Source organism: Pristis pectinata, chromosome 15 (assembly GCF_009764475.1).
Source record: "Pristis pectinata isolate sPriPec2 chromosome 15, sPriPec2.1.pri, whole genome shotgun sequence".
Classification (NCBI taxonomy): domain Eukaryota; kingdom Metazoa; phylum Chordata; class Chondrichthyes; order Rhinopristiformes; family Pristidae; genus Pristis; species Pristis pectinata.
Genome location: NC_067419.1, coordinates 1,218,881 through 1,245,791, shown reverse-complemented (window position 1 = coordinate 1,245,791; position 26,911 = coordinate 1,218,881). Strand labels below are relative to the sequence as shown.

The following is a 26,911-nucleotide window of genomic DNA, read 5'->3' as shown; positions in this document are numbered from 1 at the left end:
GGATCTACTTCAGTGTGTTGACCTCATACACACTGAACAATTAACATCATTAGACATTCCTTGCCATGTTACCTCACTGAGCGTGGACAGCAGCTTCTGTGCTAGTGGCACATGTGAATGGAGGACCTGACGCACGAATCCAGGTATGCTCTTGATGCAGCAGGTACACAGTGAAGTTATTGACCAAATTAGCCTCCGCTCAGAAATGTTGTGTTACCGCATAGAATTCTGAGATCAGTGTGTTTGTGTTCTTCAGTAAGTACTGAAGCAGTTTACAGTGTGTATCCTTCAGACAGGCACAGCTTGTATACATGCCCTTCACAGCATCCTCAGTGCAGTTGTGTGTCTGTGTGTTTTCATCCTTCAGTCTGTGCTCAAGGCCGCACATGTTGCGCGCACCTCCCTAAAGCCAGAGAATTGGCTCGGGATTGAACTTGAAGTGAGAAGGGATCAAGCACCACTGTGATTACCTCCCAAGAATGACTTACTCCATTCCTTATTTTCCAGCATGCTCGCTTTTCCCTTCCTCTGTACAAATAAAATTAGCAAGGCTATGATTGATATGTACGGGCTGCTCTAAATCATGTGGAACTGATGCTTAATGATATCTCTTTTGTCTTTCTTAATAAAGCAAACCAACATTGCCACTGATTTTACATACAAGCTTTGACATAAATATCAATGAATTATATTTTTTAATCATGATTTGACAATCATTTGGATCATTAATTCAACAAAAATCTGCTGGCAGGGTTTGAAGGATTAAATTAACAGAATATATATTGATTAATATCTTGAAATCCTTGTTAACTGATTCATCATATTTCAGTTGTGCCCTGTTTGTCTTGCCCAAATTTCTTGGTGAATTGGATTTTGTCTAAGCAAAATGCTCTTTTTTTGCAAATTTATTTATTGTCATTATTTTCTGTCGTGCACATTGACGAGAAGATGAACCAATCGCATTGTTGCAAAATATTTACTAAAAATGGTATTCAGCTGGTATAAAATTGAATAGAGCCAATAGGAAAGATCTTATTTCCCTTAGCTGAGGAGTCAAATATCAGGGGCACGGACCGTCTGGAGGATTAGAGGGATGAGCACTAATGTTCTCGCCCAGAGTGTAGAAGAGGTCTGGACTAAGAAGCAGCAAAACAGAGGGTGGTGGTAGATGGAGCATATCCTGCCTGGAGGTTGGTGATCAGTGGTGTTCCACAGGGATCTGTTCTGGGATCCCTGCTCTTTGTGATTTTTATAAATGACTTGGATGAAGATGTGGAAGGGTAGGTTAGTAAGTTTGCTGATGATACAAAGGTTGGTGATGTCGTGGAAAGTGTAGAAGATTGCTGTAGATTACAACAGGATATTGACAGAAGGCAGAGCTGGGCTGAAAGTGACAAATGGAGTTCAACCCGGTTAAGTGTGAAGTGATACACTTCGGGAGATCGAATTCAAAGGCAGAATACGAGGTTAATGGCAGGACACTTAGCAGTGTGGAGGAACAGAGGGATCTTGGGGTCCACGTCCATAGATCCCTCAAGGTTGCCACATGGGTCGATAGGGTTGTTAAGAAGGTGTACGGAGTGTTGTACTTCATTAGTCGGGGTATTGAGTTAAGAGCCACGAGGTGATGTTGCAGCTCTTATAGAACTCTGGTCAGACCACACTTGGAGTATTGTGTTCAGTTCTGGTCGCCTCACTACAGAAAGGATGTGGAAGTTTTAGAGAGAGTGCAGAGGAGATTTACCAATATGTTGCCTGGATTGGAGAGCATGTCTTATGAGGACAGGTTGAGCGAGCTGGGGCTTTTCTCTTTGGAGCGAAGGAGGATGAGAGGTGACTTGATAGAGGTGTACAAGATGATAAGAGGCATAGATCGAGTGGGTAGCCAGAGACTTTTTCCCAGGACGACAATAGCTAACACGAGGGGACATAATTTTAAGGTGATTGGAAGAAGGTATGGGAGGGATGTCAGGGGTAAGTTTTTTTACACAGAGAGTGGTGGGTGCGTGGAACGCACTGCCGGCAGAGGTGGTGGGGGCAGATACATTTGGGACATTTAAGAGACTCTTAGATAAACACATGAATGATAGAAAAATAGGGGGCTATGTGGGAGGGAAGGGTTAGATAGATCTTTGAGCAGGATAAAACGTTGACACAACATTGTGGGCTGAAGGGCCTGTACTGTGCTGTATATTCATCACATTTAAAATGTGGTTGGCTGTGTGCTTGAAGAACCGTGACCTGCATGATTACCAACTTAGTACTGGGATGTGGGATTTAAGCTGGGTGGTTCTTTATTGGCTGGCATTGGCACAACAGGTAGAATGGTCATCTTTTGTGTCATTAAAAAGTTATTCATAAAGCACTTTTAGATTCAATCCTTGATATTAAACCAAAAAAACACCCCATGAATATTCCAACTTCTTTATAAAGTTCCACAGGTCTTGTTGAAAATGTAATTCTCAGGCCTATCATCTGTTTTAAGCCTGGGACTTGAGTTTATGGTCCTTTCCAACCTTTTGTGACCGACTCTTGCCAGCCAGGTCTGCTCATCCTGTATGTCCCTAATGTAAAGCCCAAGCTGGGACCACAGATCGAGAAGCTACTTAGCTCCAGATGAGAAATCGCCTTTGGAGGATCCTGTCCACCCCTAATAAAAATAAAATAAACAATAACGCACATACCCCGATAAAGGCAGGTGGAACTTTGACGAGGGTAATGATGGCATTGGCCAGGACAACGTGGCACTTTCTAGTGAGATGGAATCTCCGGTAAAGAAAGCATCAAACACAAGATGGATAATTATCCCACTGCCCATAAGCTGACATCTAAACCATTCCTAACAGTTGTAGTGAAAATAAGTGACTCTCATCAAAATTTTAAGATGGCGCCGGAGTGTGGCGACATGTTACAAGCTGCTCTCACAGATCTGCTCATTACCTTTACTATAATCATTCTACACTTTTAAATTTAAACTCTATGTCTCTAACTATCAATGCACTCTGTACTAACTTGATGTAATTGCACTGTGTAATGAATTGACCTGTAAGATCGGTTTGTAAGACAAGTTTTTCACTGTACCTCGGTACAAGTGACAATAACAAACCAATACCAATACTTAAACTGGGCTGATGTCCCCGGAGTTAGGGAGGGAATGTCAGATTGGATGCCCACAACTGTTTGCTGCCCTACAACCCTGCTTGCAAGTTTCAACAGTGCACAAGGTGGTCAGACCCACAGATATTGGAATATCAGCTCGCACTTGCCTTTGTTCCTGATTGGAAGATCCCAGGTCAGTGGGGCAACTTGCTGGTTGCTGAGCCACCTTCCGACTTCCTACTCACCAGGAGGTGGAACTTCCCAGCCTTTGTGTTGGAGGGCAGCCCCCACCATTCAGCAATGTGGCTCTGAGATGTTTTGGTATGTTGGACAGTTGAGTGATAAGCTGCCTCTGTCTGAGTGGAGCCCTGGCATCTCCCAGGGCTTCTGACTCCATCTGGGATTTTGCATTGGAGTTTTGGTCTGGGAAGTCAGGCTAGTGAGTTTGGTTAACATTGCCTGTATAATTGTTTACCCAAAATATCAGCCAACAAGGTTGAGCTATCTTTGCCCAAAATACCATCTCAACCTCTAAATTACTATTCTTTGCAGGCAAGTCTGGGCAATGTATTCTACAACATAGAACATAGAACACTACAGCACAGTACAGGCCCTTCGGCCCACTATGTTGTGCCGACATTTTATCCTGCTCTAAGCTCTATCTAACCCTTCCCTCCCACATAACCCTTATTTTTTATCATTCATGTGTTTATTTAAGAGTCTCTTAAATGTACCTAATGTATCTGCCGCCACAACCTCTGCCGGCATTGCGTTCCACGCACCCACCACTCTCTGTGTAAAAAAAACTTACCCCTGACATCCCCCTTATACCTTCCTCCAATCACCTTAAAATTATGTCCCCTCGTGTTAGCCATTGTCGCCCTGGGAAAAAGTCTCTGACTGTCCGCACAATCTATGCCTCTTATCATCTTGTGCACCTCTATCAAGTCACCTCTCATCCTCCTTCTCTCCAAAGAGAAAAGTCCGAGCTCACTCAACCTATCCTCATAAGACATGCTCTCCAATCCAGGCTATTTAACCGTGATAACATTACAATCACCCCCAAACCTTCCCTAATCCAACAGACTGTATGGATCAATTGGATGCTCATAATGTGCCTTGCTCACTGTCCAATGATGGGCCTGACAATCTCCCTACTAAGTTCATCCTGGGCAAACAATTCAATGAAAGTAGAAATTGGGCCAAATTTTTTTTTTGAAGTTTTTAAAACTTGTCGAACTCCTGTTTCTGATGTCGAAAGCTTGGAGATTTTAACAACTGTGCCCTTTCTTTTTGGGATAGAAGTAGGGAGCAGATATATGGCCACTTCTCAACCCAGTAACGTGTGTAATGGACCGAGGGTTTCTATGTCAATCACCCATGAAATGAAGGTAGTGATGACATCAGCATGCAGGAGGGATGGTCAAGTGATGAACTTAGTCGGGAGATTGTCAGGCCCATCATTGGACAGTGAGCAAATCACATTACAGGTGTCCAATTGATCCATACAGCCCATCGGGTTAGGGAAGGTTTGGCGGTGATCGTAATGTTATCACCTTCAAATAGCCTACCAGAATACACTGCCCAGACTTGCCTACAAAGAATAGTAGTTTAGAGGCTGAGATAGTATGAAGCTTGTGCCAAATGACCTGCACCATCAGCATTCTTCTTTTCGTTGATCAGCTCCGAGGGTATCTAAGGTTCAGTGCTCACAGTCATCCTTCATTGCCTTTTGGTCACAGTTAATTTCCAGAAATATTAATGCAGCTTTGCCTCTTTCTGCCTTGAGTATTATGTGTCCATTTACATAAACCAAACAAACTAAAACAACCTCTTTTCAGAGAGAAAAGTCACTGCTTCCCTGGAGGCTCCCAATTAAGTCTAAAACCTGGCTCCGTGCTGACATTTCTAGTTAACTAATGAGATCATAAACAGGCACTGCTGGTGTTCAACAGGTTTAGCATGTGTTGTTGATGGCAGTTATAATGGGATGTTTAATTTTCTGTCCCACTAATTTTCTCCTGTCACTTCCTGGACTGCGCTGAGGTGCGTGAGAAGACCCTGGCTCAGCAAAGTATCCACTGGTGCCTCGTGGAGATTTGCTTGGTGTTACGCTGAAATGCAGTCACTGTTGTAGAGCAGTGATCGAGAGGGCACCCTGTGCTGTCTGGCGCATGGCCGATTCCTTCATGTGTAGCAACTGGAGGCTAGTGCTGGGCTTCTGTCAACCTGGCCCTTCCCTCACAGTGTCGATTCATGTGCACTTTACTGTTGCCGGATAATGACCAACAGCAGCAAGATTGATAGGTTAGTCCACAGGTGCTGAGCCCCGTTACTGCACATGGATTAAATCGTGGACTCTGGTTTTGAGCTAACCACACTAGGCAGGCAACTTGCCAACTGAGTCTTCAAGGGAGCTGACATGTATTACTTTATATTGATCCTGGCAATGGCTTGCTGTAAACCTATCAGGATGCCCTTGACTTTTTTAAACCTCTTATTTCCTTATGATATAGAATGAATCCATTCAGCCCCATTGATTCTATACCAGCTCTGAGTATTCCCATAAATCCCACTTCCCCCACTTGCCTGTAGCCTATTCTCTCTAACAGCACCCTGAATCTACAACCACCCATCTACACAAGGGGCAATTTACAGCAGCCAATACCCTACGTAGCAGCACATCTTCGGGATGTGGGAAGGAACCCACCCTGTCCAAGTGAGAACATGCAAACTCCACACAGACAGTTTCAGAAGTCAGAATTGAATCTGGGTCACTGGATCAGTGAGGTGGCAGCATTACTGCTGTGTCAGTGTGCCCTTGTGAGAGTCCACATGGGGCACATCCAGTCACATTTGCAACACAGTGGAGGCATTTGAACTGTTGTGTGGGAAGGAGCTTGCCCAGGTTACTGGGGTCTTGTTCCAGCTAGCACCTAATGTGGGTGTTGAGGAATGCTGCTGAGGCTTCGACTGATGGGTAACTTGTCATTGACAAGGAGATGTGTAAACTACATTTCAGTTTACATGCCCCTATGGATATTTTGTGACCACCAGAACAGGGGGCCCCAAGAGGTACACTTCTTGCTAGCCCATTGGTGAATTACTAAAGCAGTGAGATCAGATAACAAAAGGAACGATTTCAACGAGGGTCTATGAACCCTTAATTCCATTCTTAAATATTGGATCACTGAAACTCCTATCTGATTTTTAATCCAAATGCAGTTTAGAACGATGTGTTTCATCCTTGGAATAAAACCAGCTCTCGGGCTTTTAAGATTTGTTTCTGGCATCTTTACTCCCAGGTAAAGTATATTTATTTAATAAATTGCAGCTTCTGAAGTGCTTGCATCATTCTGGGAAGACGCTGAGGATGTTGTACGTGGGTTTTGCTGTGTTAAATCTGAGAGGTGGAGAAATGTCAGATCTCTCGTTGAGAGTTAGTGATGCTGCAGGAGGCAAAGGGTTTGGTTGTGCCTTGGTCAGTTTGCCAAGGACCAAGTGTTGGCTAACCCTGATGGTTGATTGAGGAAAGATGCCTCCATTGTCAGCATGAGACAGAAGCCTCTTGCAGTCTTTGGCCTGAGCAATGCAATCTCCTGAGTATGTGCCCAGCATTTCTCTCTCTTGCTGTGGAGATGGCGCCGGTTCAAATCTGATGGCTCACTTGTTAACCTTTTCAGTATAACACCCTCACCACCTTACTACCTTTATCTGCTTTGGACCTTCATCAGATTGGACAGAAGTATCGTTAAACTGAGAGGCTGATTCTGAGAGCCCTTGTGGCACTCTGTGTCTCATCTCAGTGAGTAGACTGGTACCCACAACCATGGTAAAGCAAGTGAATGAATGCTAGCACCAAACAGGCACTTGTGATAAGGACCCAACGTGCGAGATCCTTCTAACATCCCTTCCCCACTAAGATTGGCATGGATTTTCAAACAGATTGCCCAACCTACATATTGACAGCGAGCAGTGCATCTGGGGAAGTGAATTTGAGGATCAGTATTCTCCATTAGTCAGACATTCTCACGAGGTGTTTGGGTGTTTTATGTGAGGCTGTGATAGGATGCTGTACTGTTACTTTGGGACACAGTCTGGTTTGAAGCTTGTACTTTTGCTACCTCGTGTTACTGATGGCAATCTCTTGACCCCAACAGCAAATGTACGTCTGTGGATGCTAGAAGAAGGCAGAAACCGATTCAGATGCAACCTCTGTGTTGCTGAAAACTCTACTGAATCGCCCAGTCAAACATCGGCAAGGGTAATGGATAGATGGGAGAATTAATGTGGAGAGTCCCAGTACCTGGGCCAGCCAAGAGTGTCGGCTTTCAGTTGGGAAAGTCCTGTTGAAAGAGAAAAAATTGTTTCACACTAGATTGCAACTTTTTTTTCCAGTAACCCAGTGGAGAAAAGAATCCAGCTTTACAAGTTGCATGCTTATCTATTGAGAGAGATTATGTGTTTTAGTGCTCCTACAGTGTGCTTTGAAGTGCAGTAATTGTTGCAATGTACAGAAACGTAAGAGACACTCTGTGCACAGAGAGGCACTACAAGCAGAAACAATAATGAACAGATAATCTGCTCTGGTAATAATGGTTGAGGTATAAATGTTGGCCAAGATACCAGAAGGATTGCCTCCGCTCTTGAAATAGTGACGTAGTCTTTTTTGTGCTTGAGATGGTCTATAATGAGGCAGCACTTCTGACACTGCAGTGTGCTCCCAGTGCTCCACTGAAATGTCCACCTGGATTACATGCTCAAGTCTCTAGAGTGGGGCTCAAGCACACAACCTTCTCCATGTTTCCTTAGGGCATATAAGGAGCCCATCAAGTCCATGCCTGCTCACCAAGCAATCCTATTCCCCACTAATTTTTCACTGCAATTATTCCCTCCACATTCCCATCAATTTGTTGCACCATCCCCAGATTCTACCACTCTCTTACACAAAAGGGGCGATTTACAGCAGCCAATAGCTGCCCGACCCCGTTGATTCAGTGTACAGCAGGATTGTCAATTACCCTTCCTTTTATCTGTCTTGTAGGCGAATCTGTGTTTTGTGGACATTGACAACCACTTCATCGATCTGCCGGAGGATTTCCCGCAGTTCCCGAACAAGCTGGAGTTTATCCAGGAGATCTCGGAGGTGCTTCTTCAGTTTGGGATCCCTCCCGAGGGGAACTTGCACTGCAGCGAGAGCGCCACCGAGCTGAAGAACCTGGTGTTGGATGAGCTAGACAAGAAGAACGGCAACCTGACCAGCACCACCATCGACATGTACGAGCTGCTGAAAGGCAACGAGACGCTGGCCCGGCTTCAGGCCCTGGCAAAGCGGACGGGGGTGGCCGTGGAGAAGATGGAAATCGCGGCGCCCCTGGAGAAGGAGAAGGACACCAAATGCCAGTGCAGCGAGGAAGAGCTGCGTGATTACAAACTGGCTGTGCAGCTCCGCGAAGTCTTTGCCAAGCGCTTCACCCAGATGTTCGCCGATTACGAGGCCTTTGTCATCCAACCCACGCAGGATATGGAGTCATGGTTGACCAATCGGGAGCAGATGCAGAATTTTGACAAGGTACTCCTCCTCCTCCTCCCCCTTCCCCCTCCCCCTTCCCCCTCCCCTCCTGCTTTAAAGTTCTGGGATGTTTGGTTCTTGGTGTTACCAGAAGTACAGCCATCGAGAGATACAGCACGGAAACGCACCATGTCCACGCCAACCATCAACCACCCATTTACACCAATCCGATATTAATCCCATTTTCAGAATCAGGTTTATTATCACACCGCTGACCCCTCAATGAAGGCCGGTGTGTGTTCTCCCAACTTCCCCTTCCTGAAGTCCACAATCAATTCCTATTTTTATTCTCCCCACATTCCCATCACCTCCCCCCAGATCCTACCACTCACCAACACACGGGGCAATTTACAGTGGTCAATTGACATACCAAGCCACACGTCCTTGGAACGTAGGAAGAACCCCATGCAATCACAGGGAGAATGTACAAAATGCACATAGACACACCAGAGGTCAGGATCGAACCTGGGTCTCTGGTGCTGTGAGGCAGCGGCTGTACCAGCTGCGCTACTCTGCTGCCCTAGTAACACCGTGCAATTTTCATACCTGAAGTGGAGGAAGGCTGGAAGAAGGACTGCAAAAGCCTGTGGATGTGTTTTTTATCTGAGCTAAGGGGACTGAAAGAACCCAAACATCTTTACTGCAGGGAGCCAGATACTGATCACAATAATGCAGTGTGCTGCTGACAGTGGCATCTCCTGAAGGTTCCTTTTCTGCCCCAGAAAGTTAATTTTTTTTCTGCTGATAATCCTGTGTTGTGGACAGTCTGGTGATAACTGCTGTGGAAGAGTGGCCTGGGTCAATGTAAACTGAACCTCTATCGGTCAGGTTTCCGGCTTGATAATTAGGAAAAGCTTCTTTGTTGAAATCTGTGGCTCTTGGATTCAGTGACCTGCTCAGTTGTCTGATTTCCTGATTCCCAATCTTTACAAAATTCTCTTTTACTTGGAATTATATAAGACAGAAACAGGCACTTTGGACCACCCTGTCCACGGTGACCATCAGGTGCCCATCTGCACAAATCCCATTTACCAGCACTTGGTCCGTAACTTCTATACCTTGGCAATTCAAGTGCTCGTCCAGATACTTGTTCAATGATGTGAGTGTACCTGCCTCCACCACCTTCTCACACAGTGTGTTAAAGATTACAACCATCTTTTTGGTGAAAAAAATTTCCTCTGATTCCCTCTAACCCTCTTACTCCTTGCCTGAAACCTATGCCCAATGGTTTTAGACATCTTATTATGGGGGAGAAAATTTCTCACCATCGACCCTATCTGCACCCTTCTTAATTTTGTATACCTCAATCAATTCTCTCCTCAGTCTCCTCTGTTCCAAGGAAAACAAACCCAACCTCTCCAGCCTCTCCCTGTAACTGAAATGTTCCATTCCAGGCAGCATCCTAATGAATCTCCTCTGTGAAGTCGAAAAATAACTGTCTATTTCTGACCAGTACCCCATGCCTGCTTTCCCCGTTAACAGCAGGGCACCCAGCAAAGTATTCAAGTTAACAGCAAACCAAAATTATCTTCAAGTGCAGAATGCCACCCTACTCCTGTCAACAAGGGCTGCTGGAGTTCCTGGCAGAGACCACCAATAAGCAAACACTTCAAGTGATTTGACATTAATGTCGGATTCCTCAAAGGAGGGCCAAGTGTGACTGTTCATCAGATCACAAGGTCCAATGAGAGGCCATCAATCCAAAATGTTAACTTAGTGCTTCTCTTGCCAATGTGTACAGTTTTGGCCCTCTTATTTAAGAAAGGATACGCCAGCATTGGCGGCAGCTCAGAAGATCGAGCTTAGAAGACCAGGCAGATCAGAAGCTTATAAGATCCTAAGGGGCATGCCAGGGAGGATCTTAAGATGCCTCCAGCCATGGGAAAATTTCAAACAAGGGAACATAGTTAGAAGAGGGTGATCATTTATGAAGTGTGTAGGAATTTCTCAGAGGATGGTGAATTTCTGGGATTCTCTACCCCACAGAGGTGTGGAGGTTAGGTTACTGGAGGTATTTAGAGAGGAGGTAAATGCATTTTTGAAAGATCAGGGAATTGAGGGCAATAGAGATCTGGCTTTGAGGTGGAGTTGAGGCCTGGGGTTGATTGGCCATGATCATATTAAATGGTGGGGCAGGCTTACTCCTGGTGGCCTACTCCTGCTTCTTGTGCTAGTGTCTGACCAGCTGAAGAGCCCCAGCAATCTTTGTTTTAGTTTCAGATTTCCAGCATCTGCAGCTGTTTTTGCTTTTTGCTCCCTTTGTTGATTTTATAAACCCCATATTTTATAAAAATTGAATTCTGTTAAATTAAAACCTGTTGTCCCCCTCCCTATCACAAGGTAGGCCAATGTGTGCAGTGACTCAATTGTTCTGTGAATTTATCCTTTTTTTTAATTAAGCATCTACTTACTATTTTACTAGTTTGTGCCTTTACCCCACTCATCTGAGCTTTCATGAGCTCACTGGGTTTTGTACCTTTGCAAACCAGCAGTCCCGCATATCAGAACAGCAAAAAGAAGAGAGGGGGATATTCTCACTAGAGACTACCAGTGTCGGCAAAGGCAGTGATCGCAAAAGAGCTGACGAGGTGTTATGAGAGAGCATGTTGGGGAAAAACTGTTTGCATTGGCAGAAGGGTTACTTTACATCAAGCCAGGAGAAATTGAAGACATTTTTTAACTTGTTGCGTTGCTATCATCGCCAGATGATCGCCTGAAAAAGTGGTTGAAACTGAATCAACAGTCGAAATGTCAAAAGGGGATGGATCCTGTGATAAGGAGGGGTAAAATGCAATGCAGGACTCCTCGGAAATTGTAGGGGAGTGGGATGAAGTGGATTGCCCCTTCAAAGAGCTTGTGCAGACACTTTGGTTCAAGTGCTCCCTACTACGCTGTGTAATGTCCCCGTAAGGCCCGTGTTGACTGAGCCACCAGCCTGGCCTCCAGGAACGACTGCCCAAAAATTGGGATGGTCAGCCTTGAAGAGGTAACCTGAGTGATAACCTCACAGAGGCTTGAGAGGTACAAAACCCTGCAGAAGTTCGGAGCCGAAACCAATCCATCCATAATGGGAGATGGGCTCAAATAAAGGACAAGCACCTATAGCACAGATCTCCTTGCACAGCCATTGACTATAATGTTAAAGGTGGGTTGAGAACAAGGCTTTGATTTAACTACTTTGCAGAAGAGGATAATTTATTTCAAGAGAGGAGTTTGGACATGCCCCATGAATGCACGTAAAATCTTACTGAGGACAAACCACCCTGTCCTCCCCACCTTGCAACACTTGGATAACCTGCAACACCACAAACCGCAATCTCAAAACAGGATCCCAGCTTTTTAACATTTCCTTGGAAAACATAAACCACCGTGAACTACATGAGACCAGGTTTGGGAAAACGTAGCCTCTTGTAGGACAAATAGAAAATGAGAGACACGCCCAATGGCATTCACACCATTTGGGCCAGTTCATCTCATCAATTCCTGTGCCAAGCTCTGGCACAGCATCTATACAGTGTCTCAACTGATGCCATTCAGTTGAGTGGATCTTCAACTTCCTCAAAAAAAACTTTAATCTATTGCAAAGAGAATAAGTTGTTCTGAAAACCCAATTTGAAGGACTATTGGATAATATAATGTTTTTCAGCCAGGTGATATAACAAAGCAAAAGGCCCAAAAAGAATTTTGACTCGTTACTCTATTTTTGGTTTCACTGGTTGGCCACTGTGAGATCAGGACAACCCAACACCTCACCCTCCCTGCAGCTGGTATAGGGCAAGCCTACCTTTTTATTCTGGCTTCTGCCCTCTTCCTTTCCAGTCCTGATGAAGGGTCTTGACCTGAAACGTCGACTGTTTATTTCCCTCCATAGATGCTGCCTGACCTGCTGAGTTCCTCCAGCACTTTGTGTGTGTTGCTCCAGATTCCAGCATCTGCAGAATCTCTTGTGTCTCCATCAAGCACTATCTACAATAATCCATTTTTATTCTCCCCACATTCCCATCATCTCTTCCCCAGATTCTACCACTCACCTACACACTAGGGGCAACTTACAGCAGCCAATTAACCTACCAAACCACATGATCTTGAGACGTGGGAGTTGACCAGAGCTCCTATGGGAAACCCACACGGTCACAGGGAGAATGTGCAAGTTCCACACGAAAAGCAGTGGAGGTCAGGATTGAACCTGGGTCATTGGAGCTGTGAGACTGTAGCCCTACTTGCTGTGCCACTGGGTTGTCCCACTCAATGATTGCCTGAAAGACACCTTTTAACTCGGATTTGTTGTAATAAAAGTGAAAAGATGTTTCCATGTGAATAGTGAGATCAGAATTATGAGGTGATATATTGATAATCCAGTGGACTATTAAAGAGAGACCTCTCTACCCAGAGGATGGTTAGAATGTGGAACTCAGTAGGGAGTTGAGGCAAATGGTACAAATCCACTCAACAGGCACGGTAGCATAGTGGTTAGCACAATGCTTTACAGCGCCAGCGCCCCGGGTTCAAATCCGGCCACTGTCTGTAAGGAGTTTGTATGTTCTCCCCGTGTCTGTGTGGGTTTCCTCCGGGTGCTCCGGTTTCCTCCCACATTCCAAAGACGTACGGATCAGGAAGTTATGGGCGTGCTATGTTGGTGCCAGAAGTGTGGCAACACTTGCAGGCTGCTCCCCAAAAATCATTATGCAAAAGTGTGTTTCGATGTACATGTGACTAATAAAGATCTTATCTTACCTTATCAAAGGTAAGTAAGCAGAGGAGGGAGAAAGCCACGGTTCATGAGAAATCGTGGGAGGACATTTGCATGAAACTTAAGCACAAGAATGGTGCTCGAATCTCTGAATCTTAGAGCAATAGAAGGAAGGTGTTGCCAAGAAGGCCAAGTTGCAACTATTAGAAGAGTGTTGTAACTTGCACCAGACAGATTCATCCCTTAAACACCTTCACTATTCCAGGCCCAGGAACAACATATGTTGGGCATTGATTGTCAAGGTTTTACTGATCATGTGTAGTTTGGTTTGCATTATACACAAGACTTCAAAAATAAGTAATGGATTTCTTTCTTTCATTTTAGGCCTCATTTCTGTCTGACCAGCCAGAGCCCTACCTTCCTTTCCTCTCGCACTTCATAGAGACCCAGATGTTTGCCACTTTCATTGACAATAAGATTGTGTCACTGTGGGAGGAGAAGGACCCTCTTCTCAGGGTGTTTGATTCACGCATCGAGAAAATGAAGATCTACAACGTTCGCGTCCCCACAATACGCACCTCGAATTATCAGAAGTGTACCATCTTGAAAGAAGCTGGTGAGTGCAGCTATCCTCTGGGGTCAGATGTGGGCAGGATCATCTTTCCGAACAATGTATCATTTTTACCTTGTGCAGGATATCTCAAAATAGTCGCTTGGCTCATGATACTGAACTCCAAAGGTTAAGACACGTTCATCTGTCTTGTTGGCCTTGCGGAACATCTATGTTTTGCTCTAGCTTTCAACAACAGGAATTTGTGAATACTGTTCACTATTTTCTCACACTGCAAAGTGTACCCACGTGACTTACAAAATTCTTACAGGGCTAGACAGACCGAATGTGGGGAGGATGTTTTGCTTGGCAGGTTGGGGGTCCAGAACGAGGGGTAAACATCTCTGACTGAGGTGAGAAGAAACTTCTTCACTCAGAGGGTAATAAGCCTGCAGAGTTCTGTGTCACAGAAAACGATGGAGGTCACATCACTGGATATATCTAAGAAGGAGATAGATTTCTGAACACTAAGGGCATCAAGGGGTATGGGGAGAGAGCAGGAAGGTGGTATTGAGATGGAAATTAAGCCATGATCATATTCAATAGCAAAGTAGGTTCAAAAGGCTGAATGGCTTACTCCCAGCTACTATGTTCTATGTTTCTGTGTTATAGCTGACATCCTCCTGGGATTGCCTTGGAGACCCCAGGAACTGAAGGTCCATCTATACAGGTGTTAGCATTTTTATTGAGGCGTAGTGGGCAAAGGCTCTGCCTCGTGTAATGGTAAACGATATAGATTAGAGGAGAGCGTGTTCAGTTCAAGACCTGACCTCAGTTCAGCCATTCAATTGTTACCAAGCCACACGTGATCTCTGACTGACGTGTGGAAGATGTCTGCAGGGGTTATTTGTTCATGACTCACACTGGAAAGCACAAGCATGTTTGGACATTGAACGAGAAGGGGTCCTCCCTGGTTGTGACTTTCACCAATATCTGGTGGCCAATCCAAATGGAAGAACCCACAATAGGGAATGGGCACTTCAACAAGGAGAACGGGCCTTCCAAAGAATTGTGTGGGGTGGGTAAGGAACATGTCTCAAGAAGACTTGGGAACTGGGACTTCTGCAAGGAATTTGCAGAACTGTAATATGCACAGGATAAATACAAGGAAACATTTACTTTGGGTGAATTCTTCAAGGATGTAGGGCGAAATAGTTCATATTTGGAAGAACCTTAATAGGCAGCATTGCTGTTGGGAATTGGTATCTAAGCCACAGGAGATACCCCAGATTTAAGGGTGAACAGAGGCATAAAAAGGGTTGGGGCCAAATGTGGGTAAATGGGATTAGTGCAGGTAAGTACAACAGGCAGCATCTTCACGGTGGGCTGAAGGGCCAGTTTCTGTGCTGTTCGACTCTATTGACAAGGTTACTAGTTTAAAACTGCATGCAACAAATGTTACTACACTGATAATCAAGAGCCTTGTTAAGTGTTTATAAGCCATTTGATCAAGAAGCAAGCTTAGTTATAACAGTTGTGATTGCAGTTGGCTATGTTTTTTAAAAAGTGCTGCAATTAGGGACACCCAGTAGGGACTGAAAGCGACTGAATGATATTTTCATCAGTCAGGTTTGACCACACCTGTGTAAGTGACTCAGACTGTTTTCATGCTCTTGATTTGGGCGTAACTATCCTCCACTCACTACAGTTCTCTGGAGGAGTTGCCCAGACTTTTGTTGGGAGAGGTTGCTATACTTTTGTTTGTTCAGCTGTTTTAAAGGACTGTGCTTTTGAGTAAATTAACTTTGTCATGTACAAGACTGCTGTAAGTCATCTGCCAAGCCCCTACTCATTGGCTGATGTAGTGTTGCCAATAAGTACTTTTTTTGTTTTAACACCCTGAATTAGATTTCATAGATTCTTTAAGATAAGATATCTTTATTAGTTGCATGTACATCGAAACACACAGTGAAATGCATCTTTTGCGTAGAGTGTTCTGGGGGCAGCCCGCAAGTGTCGCCATGATTCTAGCACCAACATAGCATGCCCACAACTTCCTAACCCGTACATCTTTGGAATGTGGGAGGAAACCGGAGCACCCGGAGGAAACCCACGCAGACATGTGGAGAACGTACAAACTCCTTACAGACAGCAGCCAGAATAGAACCTGAGTTGCTGGCACTGTAATGGCTTTACAATAACCACTACACTACCGTGCATCCCATATCAAGTCAAGTGTACTGTCATGTACATGAGTACAGGTACAATGAAAGACTTGCTCCCTTTCTCCCATGTTTAATTGAACCACTTGATTTAATTTCTAGAACCACTGCAGCAGTCTCAGAGCCTCCATTCTTTCTTTCCTTGCTTGTTGTGCAGGCACAGTAGCGTAGCGGTTAGTGTAACGCTATTACAGCGCCAGCGACCTGGGTTCAATTCCCACCACTGTGTGTTTTGATGTACGTGTGACTAATAAAGAAATCTAATCTTACCTTATTCCACACATATCGACTCCAGCTGAGCAGTGGACTAAGCTCTCGATCCCTTGCCTGTATTTCTCGGCTGTGAGTGGTCTGGAGTGTCAGCCCTCCTGATTTATTCACCCTTGGCCTGAAGGACTATTTGATGCGTTGAACTTGGCTTTCAAAACTGATTTCAGCAGACTTTATTGGCAAGGATGTCAGGGATGTGGAACAAAGGTGAACAAACAGGATTAAAGGAAGGATGAGCCGTGATCAAACTGAAATGGGTTTGTGGGCCAACTCCTAAGTTAGAACATGGAGTAGCACAGCACAGGAATGTGCCCACCACGTCTGCACTGACAATGATGCCAATTCAACTGTTCCCGTCTGCCTGCCCGTGCTCTGCATCCCTCCACTCCCTGCCTGTTCATGTGTCTAAGTGCCTCTCAAACATTGCTATCATATCTGCTTCCACCACTTCCCCAGGCAGTGTGTTCCAAGTTTTAAAAGAAAAACTTGCCTCACAAATCTCCTTTAAACTTTCTCCTTCACCTTTAACCTATGCCCTCTGGTATTTGATGTTTCCACCCTGGGGAGAAAAACTCTGTCTCCCCTGTCTGTACTTCTCATCATTTGATATACTTCTATCAGGTCATTTCTCAAGCCTCTGATGTCCAGAGAAAACAACCTCTCCCTATAGCTAATGTACTCCAATCCAGGCAACATCCTGGTGAACCTCCTCTGCACCCTCTCCAAAACCTTCACATCCTTCCTGTAGTGTGGCGACCAGAAATGCACACAATACTTCAAATGTGGCCGAGAAAGGCTCCTATCCTTTAGCCAATCACCCTGAGATCCTGAACTCGTAGTGTGAGTGGGGTCACGTCCCTTGACCTACCCCTTTTTGGGTGTCCAGCAATGTATTAATGTCCAACTTATTAGTACCCTGATACTTGGCCTCAGTGGTGTCATGGGCTGAGGAAGGGTGAAAAATGGTTTCACTGCTGGCAGTTGCCGGCAGCCCCTCTCGGACAGTCTGTGTAAGTGGGCAGGACCCGATGACTCTCTCCAAGGTACAGCAGACTTGCAACACTCGGCAACACATGCAAACTGCTGGCAAGACCTGTGGGGTTTTATTGGTTGCAGAAATGCGTCCTTCAGGAAAGCTGGTAAATAGACAAAGTGATTAAATTAATGTAAAGGTCTGAAAAGTTCAAGAGACTTGCTGGTTCCCTGTAGTTTAGTTGAACAGCAGCTTCCAGTTTAAATTGAAATATCAATGCGGAGTGCTGCTGTCTCAGTGAAGCATGCAGCAGTTCAATTACTTGGAACTTGGTATTAAGCAAAGTGCTTAAATGCAAGGACAATTATAATTGAAGGGTAACCATTGTGTTCAATAACCGGGGCAATATGTTTCTTCCGTTTCCCTGTCATGCTGTTGTAATTTTTCTTCCTCTAAAGACCCGTTGTTGAAGAAGAACGCATTCTCTTTCTGAAAAGTTAATAATTTTGATTTAAGTGGCCGTGTTTGACAGTGAACCAGTTCCATGCCTCATTTCCCAGGTTGCAGTGACCCCCATTTTAAACCACCTGAGTTCTCAGACACTTCCTACGCCCTTTGGCTTGTGACTGTTTTCAGTGCAAGCCCAGCTAGAAGAGTTCCCCACCGCTCGAGAGGCAGGTTTAACAGTCACAGCTGATCACATGTTCATTTATCTCTGAGGGTTGCCAGATGATATTCAGAAGATCTGAGCAGCCTTCTCCTCCCACGGATGCCGAGCCCAGTTCTAGCCCTCAGCAGAGATCAGCCAGTCCATCAATGAAGTAGAATTGAATCTGTGACCTCAGTTAAAATACTACTTTGTTTTTTTTTTTGCCAATAGTTCATATACCACAACATAGGCCATGTTGGTGTGCTCCTTTCTCTGAATGGGTTTAAGTCCCATCCCAGACACTGAGAGAATGTTACGATAGTGAAAGATCGATCTTACAATTAAGGTTTTAAACTGACGTTCCACCTCTCCTTGAAAGGAACCATGACATTGGATGAAGAGCATTGTGTGGGGGTCGGGTCAGGTGACGGAGTGGTGGAGATTCTTTCCCTTGCTCTACAGGCATTGACTGTGCTGTTTCTTACAGCACTTCAAAAGGTACTTAAATGACAGCCTGCGATCGTGACAGGCACTTTATAAATTCCCATCCTTTTGCATTTCATCCCAATCAAAACATTTGTCAGGAGTCCTCCTTGCCAGGCAACTCTGCTGAATGACCTCATTGGCTCGGAAGCAGCCCATTCATTCTTCATCAGCCCTATTGATGGCGGAGGCAGGAAGCTAATCAGGGGCCGGGCAATCCCAGGAAAGCAGCTGGCAATGCAGCTCGAATGAAAGGGGAAGAGAGGCACAGTTAACCTCTGACCCATCAACTGCGTCGGGAAATGGAGAAAATAACTCCTTCAGCTGGGGACGTAGCCTCCGAGGTGTGACACATAATGTTTGTTATTTTCTCCCACAGGTGAGGTTTTGGTAAATCTTGAAATATTGGGCCTATGCTTTATCTTGAGTATTGATGTAATAGTTCATAAGTGATGATATGAAATCATCAGGGCAACATATGTTGTTCATTTAAGTGTGGAAAAACCCTTTCAGAATGTGTTCATTTAACTGCTGCAATGACTGACAGCTCCAGACATTGGTGAATGGTCTATTACATTTGCAGGCAAGGCATTTCATTTGCTCCTCTTGTTATTGGAAAGTTATGTTGCTATTTCTGTTTGAGATGCTGATCGATGGGTTCCGTTCTCTTTACTCTGCTGTGCATTAGTTGTTTTCCAATTATGATGACCTCTGGGATGTTTATGAAGGAAGGCTTTGATACCAAGTGCTTTTTTATTCCCAGACAGTTGGCTTGCTCGAAGGTACTGCTCCTTTGATATACAAGCACCAGAGCCTCATGTGCTTTGCCTCGAAGGCCAGGATGACGGTGGTGAACGTAATAAGCTTATTACTGACTTTTTTACACAGCTAACTCCATGGCGTGAATCACATCCTTGTTTAACAACACTGATAACAAACAACACATCCAGAATTACCTGCACCAAGCTTCTGTACAGGCCTGTTTTCTTCCATTTCCATCTTTCTGATTAAAAATCTGCTATAAGAAAATAATTTGCAAACTAGAAGGTCCTAGTTTCAAACCCTCCCCTGTGCTTAAGGCTGATGATCCCAGCTAGGAACCATGGTGGTAATTGGCTTCAGCTAAGAGGAAGTTCATCCAGGCTTCCCATTGGTACTCGTTCCAAGGGGAACTCTTGTTGGAAGTTGGATGTGGCTGGACCTCTGTTTAAGAGGAAGATCCATATCGGTCCAATAGTGGCTCAACGTCAAGGCTCCTGTATGAAGAAAACCAACATTAGGTGAATTGTGGGTGTGCCAGCATCCAGGTGAAAATGATTGACATAACTATTTTCACATTTTCCTCGTAAAAGTGGCTCGTGTTTTGTTAGCTGGATGAAAAACCTCCCGAGAGGTTTGTTGCATGATGTCATTGTGGCAGAGTGAGGAATAGTTCAGTTATCTCAAGCAGAAAGCAACTTTACTTGAGACCCTCAAAGAGAATATCCCTTCCCTGGTTCCCCGACGAGTGATGGATTTCCAAAGGGTTCCTGCGAGCATTAATGATTCCCTGTCACCTGCCCCAACCCTACCTCTCTGCACTCCATGTGCATTCCTGATGCATTGCTGGGCCTCCTTCCCATTCCCTGTGTCTTCTGAAGCATTCCAGGGCACACCTACCAATTACCCCCTTCACCCCTCACCCCATCCACCCCTCACCCCATCCACCTCACCGCCCCTCCACCCTTCAGCCCCTCCACATCACTGCTCCCTCCACCACAAAAGAAACGCACCGAGTCATGATTCAGTGTTAAAAAGTACTTTATTTATAACTACTTATGATAATAAGAAAAATAAAAGTAAAAATGTTAGAATGTTAGAAGTAAAAACATTAAACCTTGAACATTAACCCCAAAAACTAAACTGGTCGTGTGTGTGTGGCAAAGTCCTAAACTCCAAGTCCAGGAATGGTTCTTAAAGTTCAGTTCAGCAAGCCGTAAGGTGAAACATGAGCAAAGGCTTCTTCAACAACCACCGTTGTCTGAAGACAAAACGTAGATGTAGAGAGAACATAGAGAGTAATTACGAAATCCGAATGTTCCACAATGGAACCCAAACGACACCTCAGTGTTTTCCCAGCCTTGCCCACTCCACCGCATCTTCCTCACCCCGAAAGGCTCTCGAATTGTGGCCGTCCACATGAATACCTGTTTCCTTCTACAGGCCAACAACAGAGTGAACTCCACTGCTTTGTTCCGAAGTGTCTGCCACCCCGAAAAGCATCCGAGATGTGGCCGTCCACACAAATACCTGTTTCCCTCTGCAGGTTAACAACAAGGTGAACTCCACCGGATTACTCCAAAAGTCCATACGTGGATTGTAGTGACAGACACAGTTATTGTTTCTCATCCATCGAGAGACTAGCAGGCTGGCATCTCTCTCTCTCTCTCTCTCTCTCTCCTCCTCTGAATGAATCCGACTGACTGCTTCAAAAACGTCAGTACATCCTTTACCTCCTGTTGTCGTAACCACGCCACATGCACACACACGCACACACACGCGCGCGCACACACACACACGCACACACACGCACACACACGCACACACACGCACACACACACGCACACACACACACACACACACGCACACACGCACACACACACACACACTATGCTCTATCTTAAAGGGACATTCACCAATAGTAAACTAGTCCATAACACCACCCACTCTACCCCTCGCCCCCTCCACATCACAGCCCCCTCCACCCCTCGTCCCATCCACATCACTGCCCCCTCCACCCCTCGTCCCATCCACATCATCGCCCCCTCCACCCCTCGCCCCTTCCATGCCTCTCAGTGCCAGTAATAAAAGGCACTGACAAACCTAAGTTTAGTTAGAAATGTCCAATGTTTTTGTTCCTTTGTAAGAGCCAGCGAGCAGTAGAGAGACTGTGCTGATGCCTTTCTTGTTCCCTTCAAAGATCACTATTGCGACGACAAACTGTAAAGGTTTTCCTACACACTGGCACACCAACCAGTGCTAATCTGATAAGGCATCTAAATTATTGTCATATCTTTGTTATCAATCCATGAGTCACAGAGTAATAAATAATTCCATCCATCCATGAAATCTGAGGACTACTCTTATGCATTTCCTCTGGGGTTTAGTATAAAAGTGTTCTCAATGTGCAGCAGTTGAGACCATAAACCGCTTAAGTAGAATATCAGGATTTCTGGGGCATGGGCGATAGAATTTTTAATGGTTCCCTGTGAGTGCTGACTGAATTCAGTGCCAGACTGCCCTGCTGGTTTTGGAGGACAGACCCCTCCATTGCAGTTTTGAAGCTGAAGGCAGTTTCAACCTATTTTTTCCTCTTGAGTGGCGATTCCTGGGGCAGTGGGATGGGGACCGGTCCAAGAGCCTGCACCACTGGAGGTGAAACCTTGCAACACAAAAGCAAGCATGGTCAGGGGTGTGTGTGCGTGCGTGCGTGCGTGCGTGTCCCAGAAAGCAAAAGGAGATGGGAAAGGGGAAGCCCTGCAATGTGTGTGGAGGGTGGGAAGAAGGGGTGACCTCCAATTCTCACTGGGATGGTAGTCTTCTGAGTGTGAATTGGTTCCAAGAAGCCAACACATCAGTCCATCAGTGCCTTTTTTGATTCCCCCCCCTTCTTTCCCTTAGCCTGTTGAAGGTGATGACCCTCCAACTCCTTGACCAGCAGTTCGCTTTTTTTTAAAAACATTCATTCTGGTGACAGGAGCCGAGCAGCAAGGTGACACGTTAATTGCTCACCCCTACTTGCATTTGAGAGAGAGGTATTGGGCTGCCCTTCTGTATTCTGTGTGGTGAAGGCATTCCCACACTTGTGTGTGGGCTGCCAGGAACATTTGACTGAGCCAGTGAAAGGACAATATATATTGTCCAAGGTGTGTGAATTGAAGGGAACTGACAGGTAGTGGTTGTCATGGATTTGAGAAGCATCAGTGTCCAGGCCTGAGTATTCTGATCCTAGACAGTGAGTATTGGTGAATTTGTTCCATTGTATGTCACAAGCCATGTGACAGAGAATTTTCCATGTGACGGTGACTAAGGTAGGTACGAAGCAGAAGCAACAAGGCCAAGCTGGCTGTCACTGGGCCAGGGGCACAGAAACATCTTCCTGTGCCCCAGCCTCACCCTGACAGAGATCATTTAGCACAGACCTTGGATGTGGTCTGGGACCTTCTAGTTTGTTAATCTCTTCTGTTTGATACTGAGCTGGTATCAAGAAATATATATAATCAGCCTAAAAAATGGATACATCTCACTGAATATGACTCGCAGCACAGTTTGTGAAACTCGGCTAACGCTATTTGCACTTGTCCTCCTTGTTACGTCACTCAGATCCCCAGTAACCGAGCATTTGCTGGGGAGAAAAACTGAATGGCATTAAGATGACTTTGCATTCAGCAGCTGAGATTTGACTTGGATAGCCCACCTTCAGAGCTTCCAATTGTCCAGTCCGCACAGGTCCCTTTGCTTTCTTAATAGCATCAAGCATCAAATCAGGGGCCGCAAATAATTTTGATACTTAACAGCTGGTGAGATCTGCAGACCAGTTTTATTGCAAAGTGATGCATTTTGGAAGGTCACGTAAAGGTAGGACCTACACAGTAAATAGTAGGGTCCCAGGGGGTGTTGAAGAACAGAAGGATCTTGGGACAGAAGTCCAGAGATTCCTGAAAGTGGCAACACGGGTAGATAGGGTGGTGAAGAAGGCTTATGGGATGCTTGCCTTCATTAGCTTGGCTTGGAATTTATAAGAACAGGGACCTCATGTCATAATTTCATAAAACTTTGGTTAGGCGACCCTACAGTTCTGGTTGCCACACCACAGGAAGGATGTGATGGTGCCGGAGGGATGCAGAGGAAATTTACCAGGGTGTTACTTGGATTGGGCTATCTCCACCATAAGGAAAGATTGGATAGGCGGGATTAGTTGTCCTTGGAGCAGAGGAGGCTGAGGGGTGCCCTGCTTGAGGTATATAACATTTATAAGGGGTATAGATAAAGGAGATGGTAATAATCTTTTCTCCCCATGGTGAGATGGTCAAAAACAAGAACGCACAGGTATAACATAAGAGGCAAGAGGGTTAAAAGGGATCTGAGGGGGAAGTTTTTCATCCAGAGGGTGTTTGGCATCTGGAACGCACTGCCTGAGGGGGTGGTGAAGGCAGAGACTCTCACAACATTTAAGGAGCATCTAGACAAGCAATTGAATAGCCAGGGGCATGGAACGTTACAGACTAAATGTGGGTATACAGGACTAATATAGATAAGTACAATGGTTAGTTTGAACAGGATGGGCCAAAAGGAGCCGTGTTGTAGAACTCAGTGACTTTAAATGACTGCACCTCGCATCCGTTAACCAAAATAGGTAACCAAAAGAAAGCACGTATCCCTTCATACAGTGTTTACCAAGCAGAATAGTGAAGTATCAGACAATAATAGAGGGAAATACTGCTTCACTTGGATGTGTGGAAGTCTGGCATTCTCCTCCCCTAGCTCTCCAAAAATCCACTGAGTCTCGGTAAGTTAAAGCTTTGTGCTCTAAATTGGAAACTGGATCTGCTGGAGATGCTCAGTGGTTTGGTCAGCATCTTCAAAATATGAATGTTCTTTCTGATGACAGGCCATCGAGCTGAAACATGAATTCTGTTGCTCCCTTCACAGATGCTGCCTCAACTGCCAAGGATTTCCAGCGTTATCGGTTTCTGTTTCGGATATCCGACATCTGTTTTTGTTTGCTTTTTGAAACTTTTATATCACTATTATTGTTATTTAATCTCCGTCCTACACATTTGATTTTGTTCCCCTTCCTCTGTACTTGTTTACAAGACCTCTGACTAATTTTCTGCTCTTCATGACTGTGCCGCACAGCCCAAGCCATTGAGCAGCGCCTGGTGAAGATCGACCACACTGCCATCCACCCACACCTGCTAGATATGAAGATTGGACAGGGCAAGTACGAGCAAGGGTTCTTCCCTAAGCTCCAGGCAGATGTACTGGCAACAGGGCCGACCAACAACAAGTGAGTACGACATCACCTTTAGCAAACATGTACCCTCAGAAGTGAGGGTTAGCACGCAATTCAACCTTGGTGGGCATCACAAACAAGTGGAATCGCTTCTTAGACACCCATGTCTATTGTTTAAAGTGTTCTGAATAGGGAGTAGCTGCTGACTGAAACAGTGCTAATGCATTATATTAGGACTTCCTTTAACATGTGCTGTACCCTTTGTTCACACACACTGATCCTATCACCACTGCTCAAAGTTCATTGCAATTTTGGAAGAAGAACGTAGCATCAGGGATATCTGTACATCATTGCAATTAAGTGAGAGTAGGCTTTTGAGCTGGGTGATAGTATTCCTTGGTAGGGTGTGGAGAGGCAGGGTGGAGGTTTCTTTGCCATAACGATAGCTTTTATTCATTGTGTATAATTAAATTCGAGATTAAGGGAGGGGAGAAGGAGAAAACTAACATGCAAGTGCTGGAAATATGAAATGAGAAAATGCTGGATTACCCAGCAGGTCAGACAGGTCAGGCAGCATCTGCTGGGTAATCCAGCATTTTCTCATTTCACATTAACTCTATGTCTCAGGTCAGAGGAAAGACAAGGTAGTTTTCAGAGTGGGTGAAGGGGACGGGGATGGGTGGAACATCTACAGTAAGGTAATGGCTATGGGCCATTTAAAGTTAGACTAATTGTCTTTGTCTGTATAATATGTTGCCTATGGACAGGCTGTCAGACATGCCCAGTAGGCCAGACTGCTCCTTACTTGACATATTACAGTCTTGCCCTATCAGAGAAATTCCCTTTTGTCCTAGCCACACCCCGCCCCCACCACCTTCTCTGCTGTCTTGTTTCTCTCTTTCCCAGTTCTGATGAAGGATCCCAGACCAGAACTGTTAACTGTTTCTCCTTCCACAGGTGCTGCCTGACCTGCTGAGTGTTCCCACTATTTCCTGCTTTTACTTCCCTCTGAATAAAAGCTTGGAAGCCTCTTAAACCAAGCGGTGAACATAAGGTAGTGGCTTCCGGCAGACCCCATCTGTACTTCCATGTTGTTAGGCAGGTCACCTGGTGTTGGAGAAGTTGTACACACATTCACTGGAAGTGACTGGGGGTGGGGTGATGCAAATTATAGAGTGCATAATCCTGATTCGTTCACACTGAAGTTTAAAGCATTTGAGGGTGCTAACTTTAAACTATCTAAAGTGCGAACAGTACTCAGTGGATAGATGCAAGGAACCTCCTTCTGGAATCCAGAGCAAACCAATGCAACCTTAAAATTAACGCTTGCCATTGAGGAGGGAAATCAGGTCTGTTCTCACACAAGGCTGACGGAAATCTAGAATTTGTTCCCCAGAAGGCTGTGGACTCCAGGAGGTCAGATGATTTTTAAAACTCAACATTTTGTTGGGAATCAAAACAATATGGAGAAGGGACAGGTGATGAGACTTAGGACAGAGGTCAGCTGTGACCTCTGCTTGAATGGCAGAAGAGATTTCAGGAGCAGGATGCTCATGGAAGATCTGTACAAGTTTTAGCTTCTAGTTTTCAATTTTAACTGAAGTAGTAGCTTTGATTTCTTCCCGCATCCAAAGATGTGCCAATAGGTTCTATTCTCCATGGTGCAATGCTGGCTGTGTAAGTGGCTGGAGCAAACCAGGGCTGTGATGTGGTGATCCATCTGCGCAAAATTGAGCCTGGAGCGGCAAAGCATTTAACCTTGGAAACCAGCCAATGTCACATTGAGCCAAAGTGCCATTTTCTCACTTTAATGTTCTGAATGGTTTGATGTTAAAGTGATCTTCGTGTTCTCTAGTTCCTAATTAACCCAGCCAAAGTGATGGATAAATCCCTCTAGAAATGAGCTTTACCAGCAAAAGATATCACTACTTCCAAGCCTGGGTCATTACTTTATGCAGTGCCACGCAGTCGGTGGAGATTATCCATCACAAAGTGGTGACCCTTTCACTCATTCCTGTTGTCTCACTCTCCACTCCTGACTCTTGCTGGGGGCTGACTGAGTGTTCCTTGCCTCCTGTGTGGGCGGTTTTCATCTGTGAGCATTGACGATGAATGTTGTCGTGGTGTTAGGTTGAGAGTTGGCTCAGGGCCATACCTGGCATGCAGATACTATTTCAGGCAGATGTCACCACAGAATGACCAGAAATGGGAACCACGACAAGTTCCTGGTTCATCCCCTCAACCTTTCCTAGTCTTGGGGCACCGGGGCTTCGAGGAGAAACTCAGCTTTGACTAATTGCAGCTCCTTCAACCCAGACTGGTGCTTGGGATGCCATTTCATCTTGCATTTGAATTGCCAATTTCACAGTGGCAGGTTGTACCAATGTCCTTTTTTGGCCAATGAAGGA

General features: G+C 45.2%; 1 protein-coding gene across 4 annotated transcripts in view; it reads left to right on the top strand.

Annotated features, from left to right (window-relative positions):
• The window catches only part of LOC127578365 (DENN domain-containing protein 5B-like), a 235,198-nt gene that overhangs the window by 159,349 nt on the left and 48,938 nt on the right, over window positions 1-26,911 (top strand). For all 4 annotated transcript variants that reach the window (XM_052030309.1, XM_052030310.1, XM_052030308.1 and 1 more), the window contains 3 exons: window positions 8,144-8,671; window positions 13,746-13,977; window positions 24,407-24,557. In XM_052030309.1, coding sequence (XP_051886269.1) covers window positions 8,144-8,671; window positions 13,746-13,977; window positions 24,407-24,557 — 911 coding nt within the window. The remainder of the gene's footprint in view (window positions 1-8,143; window positions 8,672-13,745; window positions 13,978-24,406; window positions 24,558-26,911) is intronic.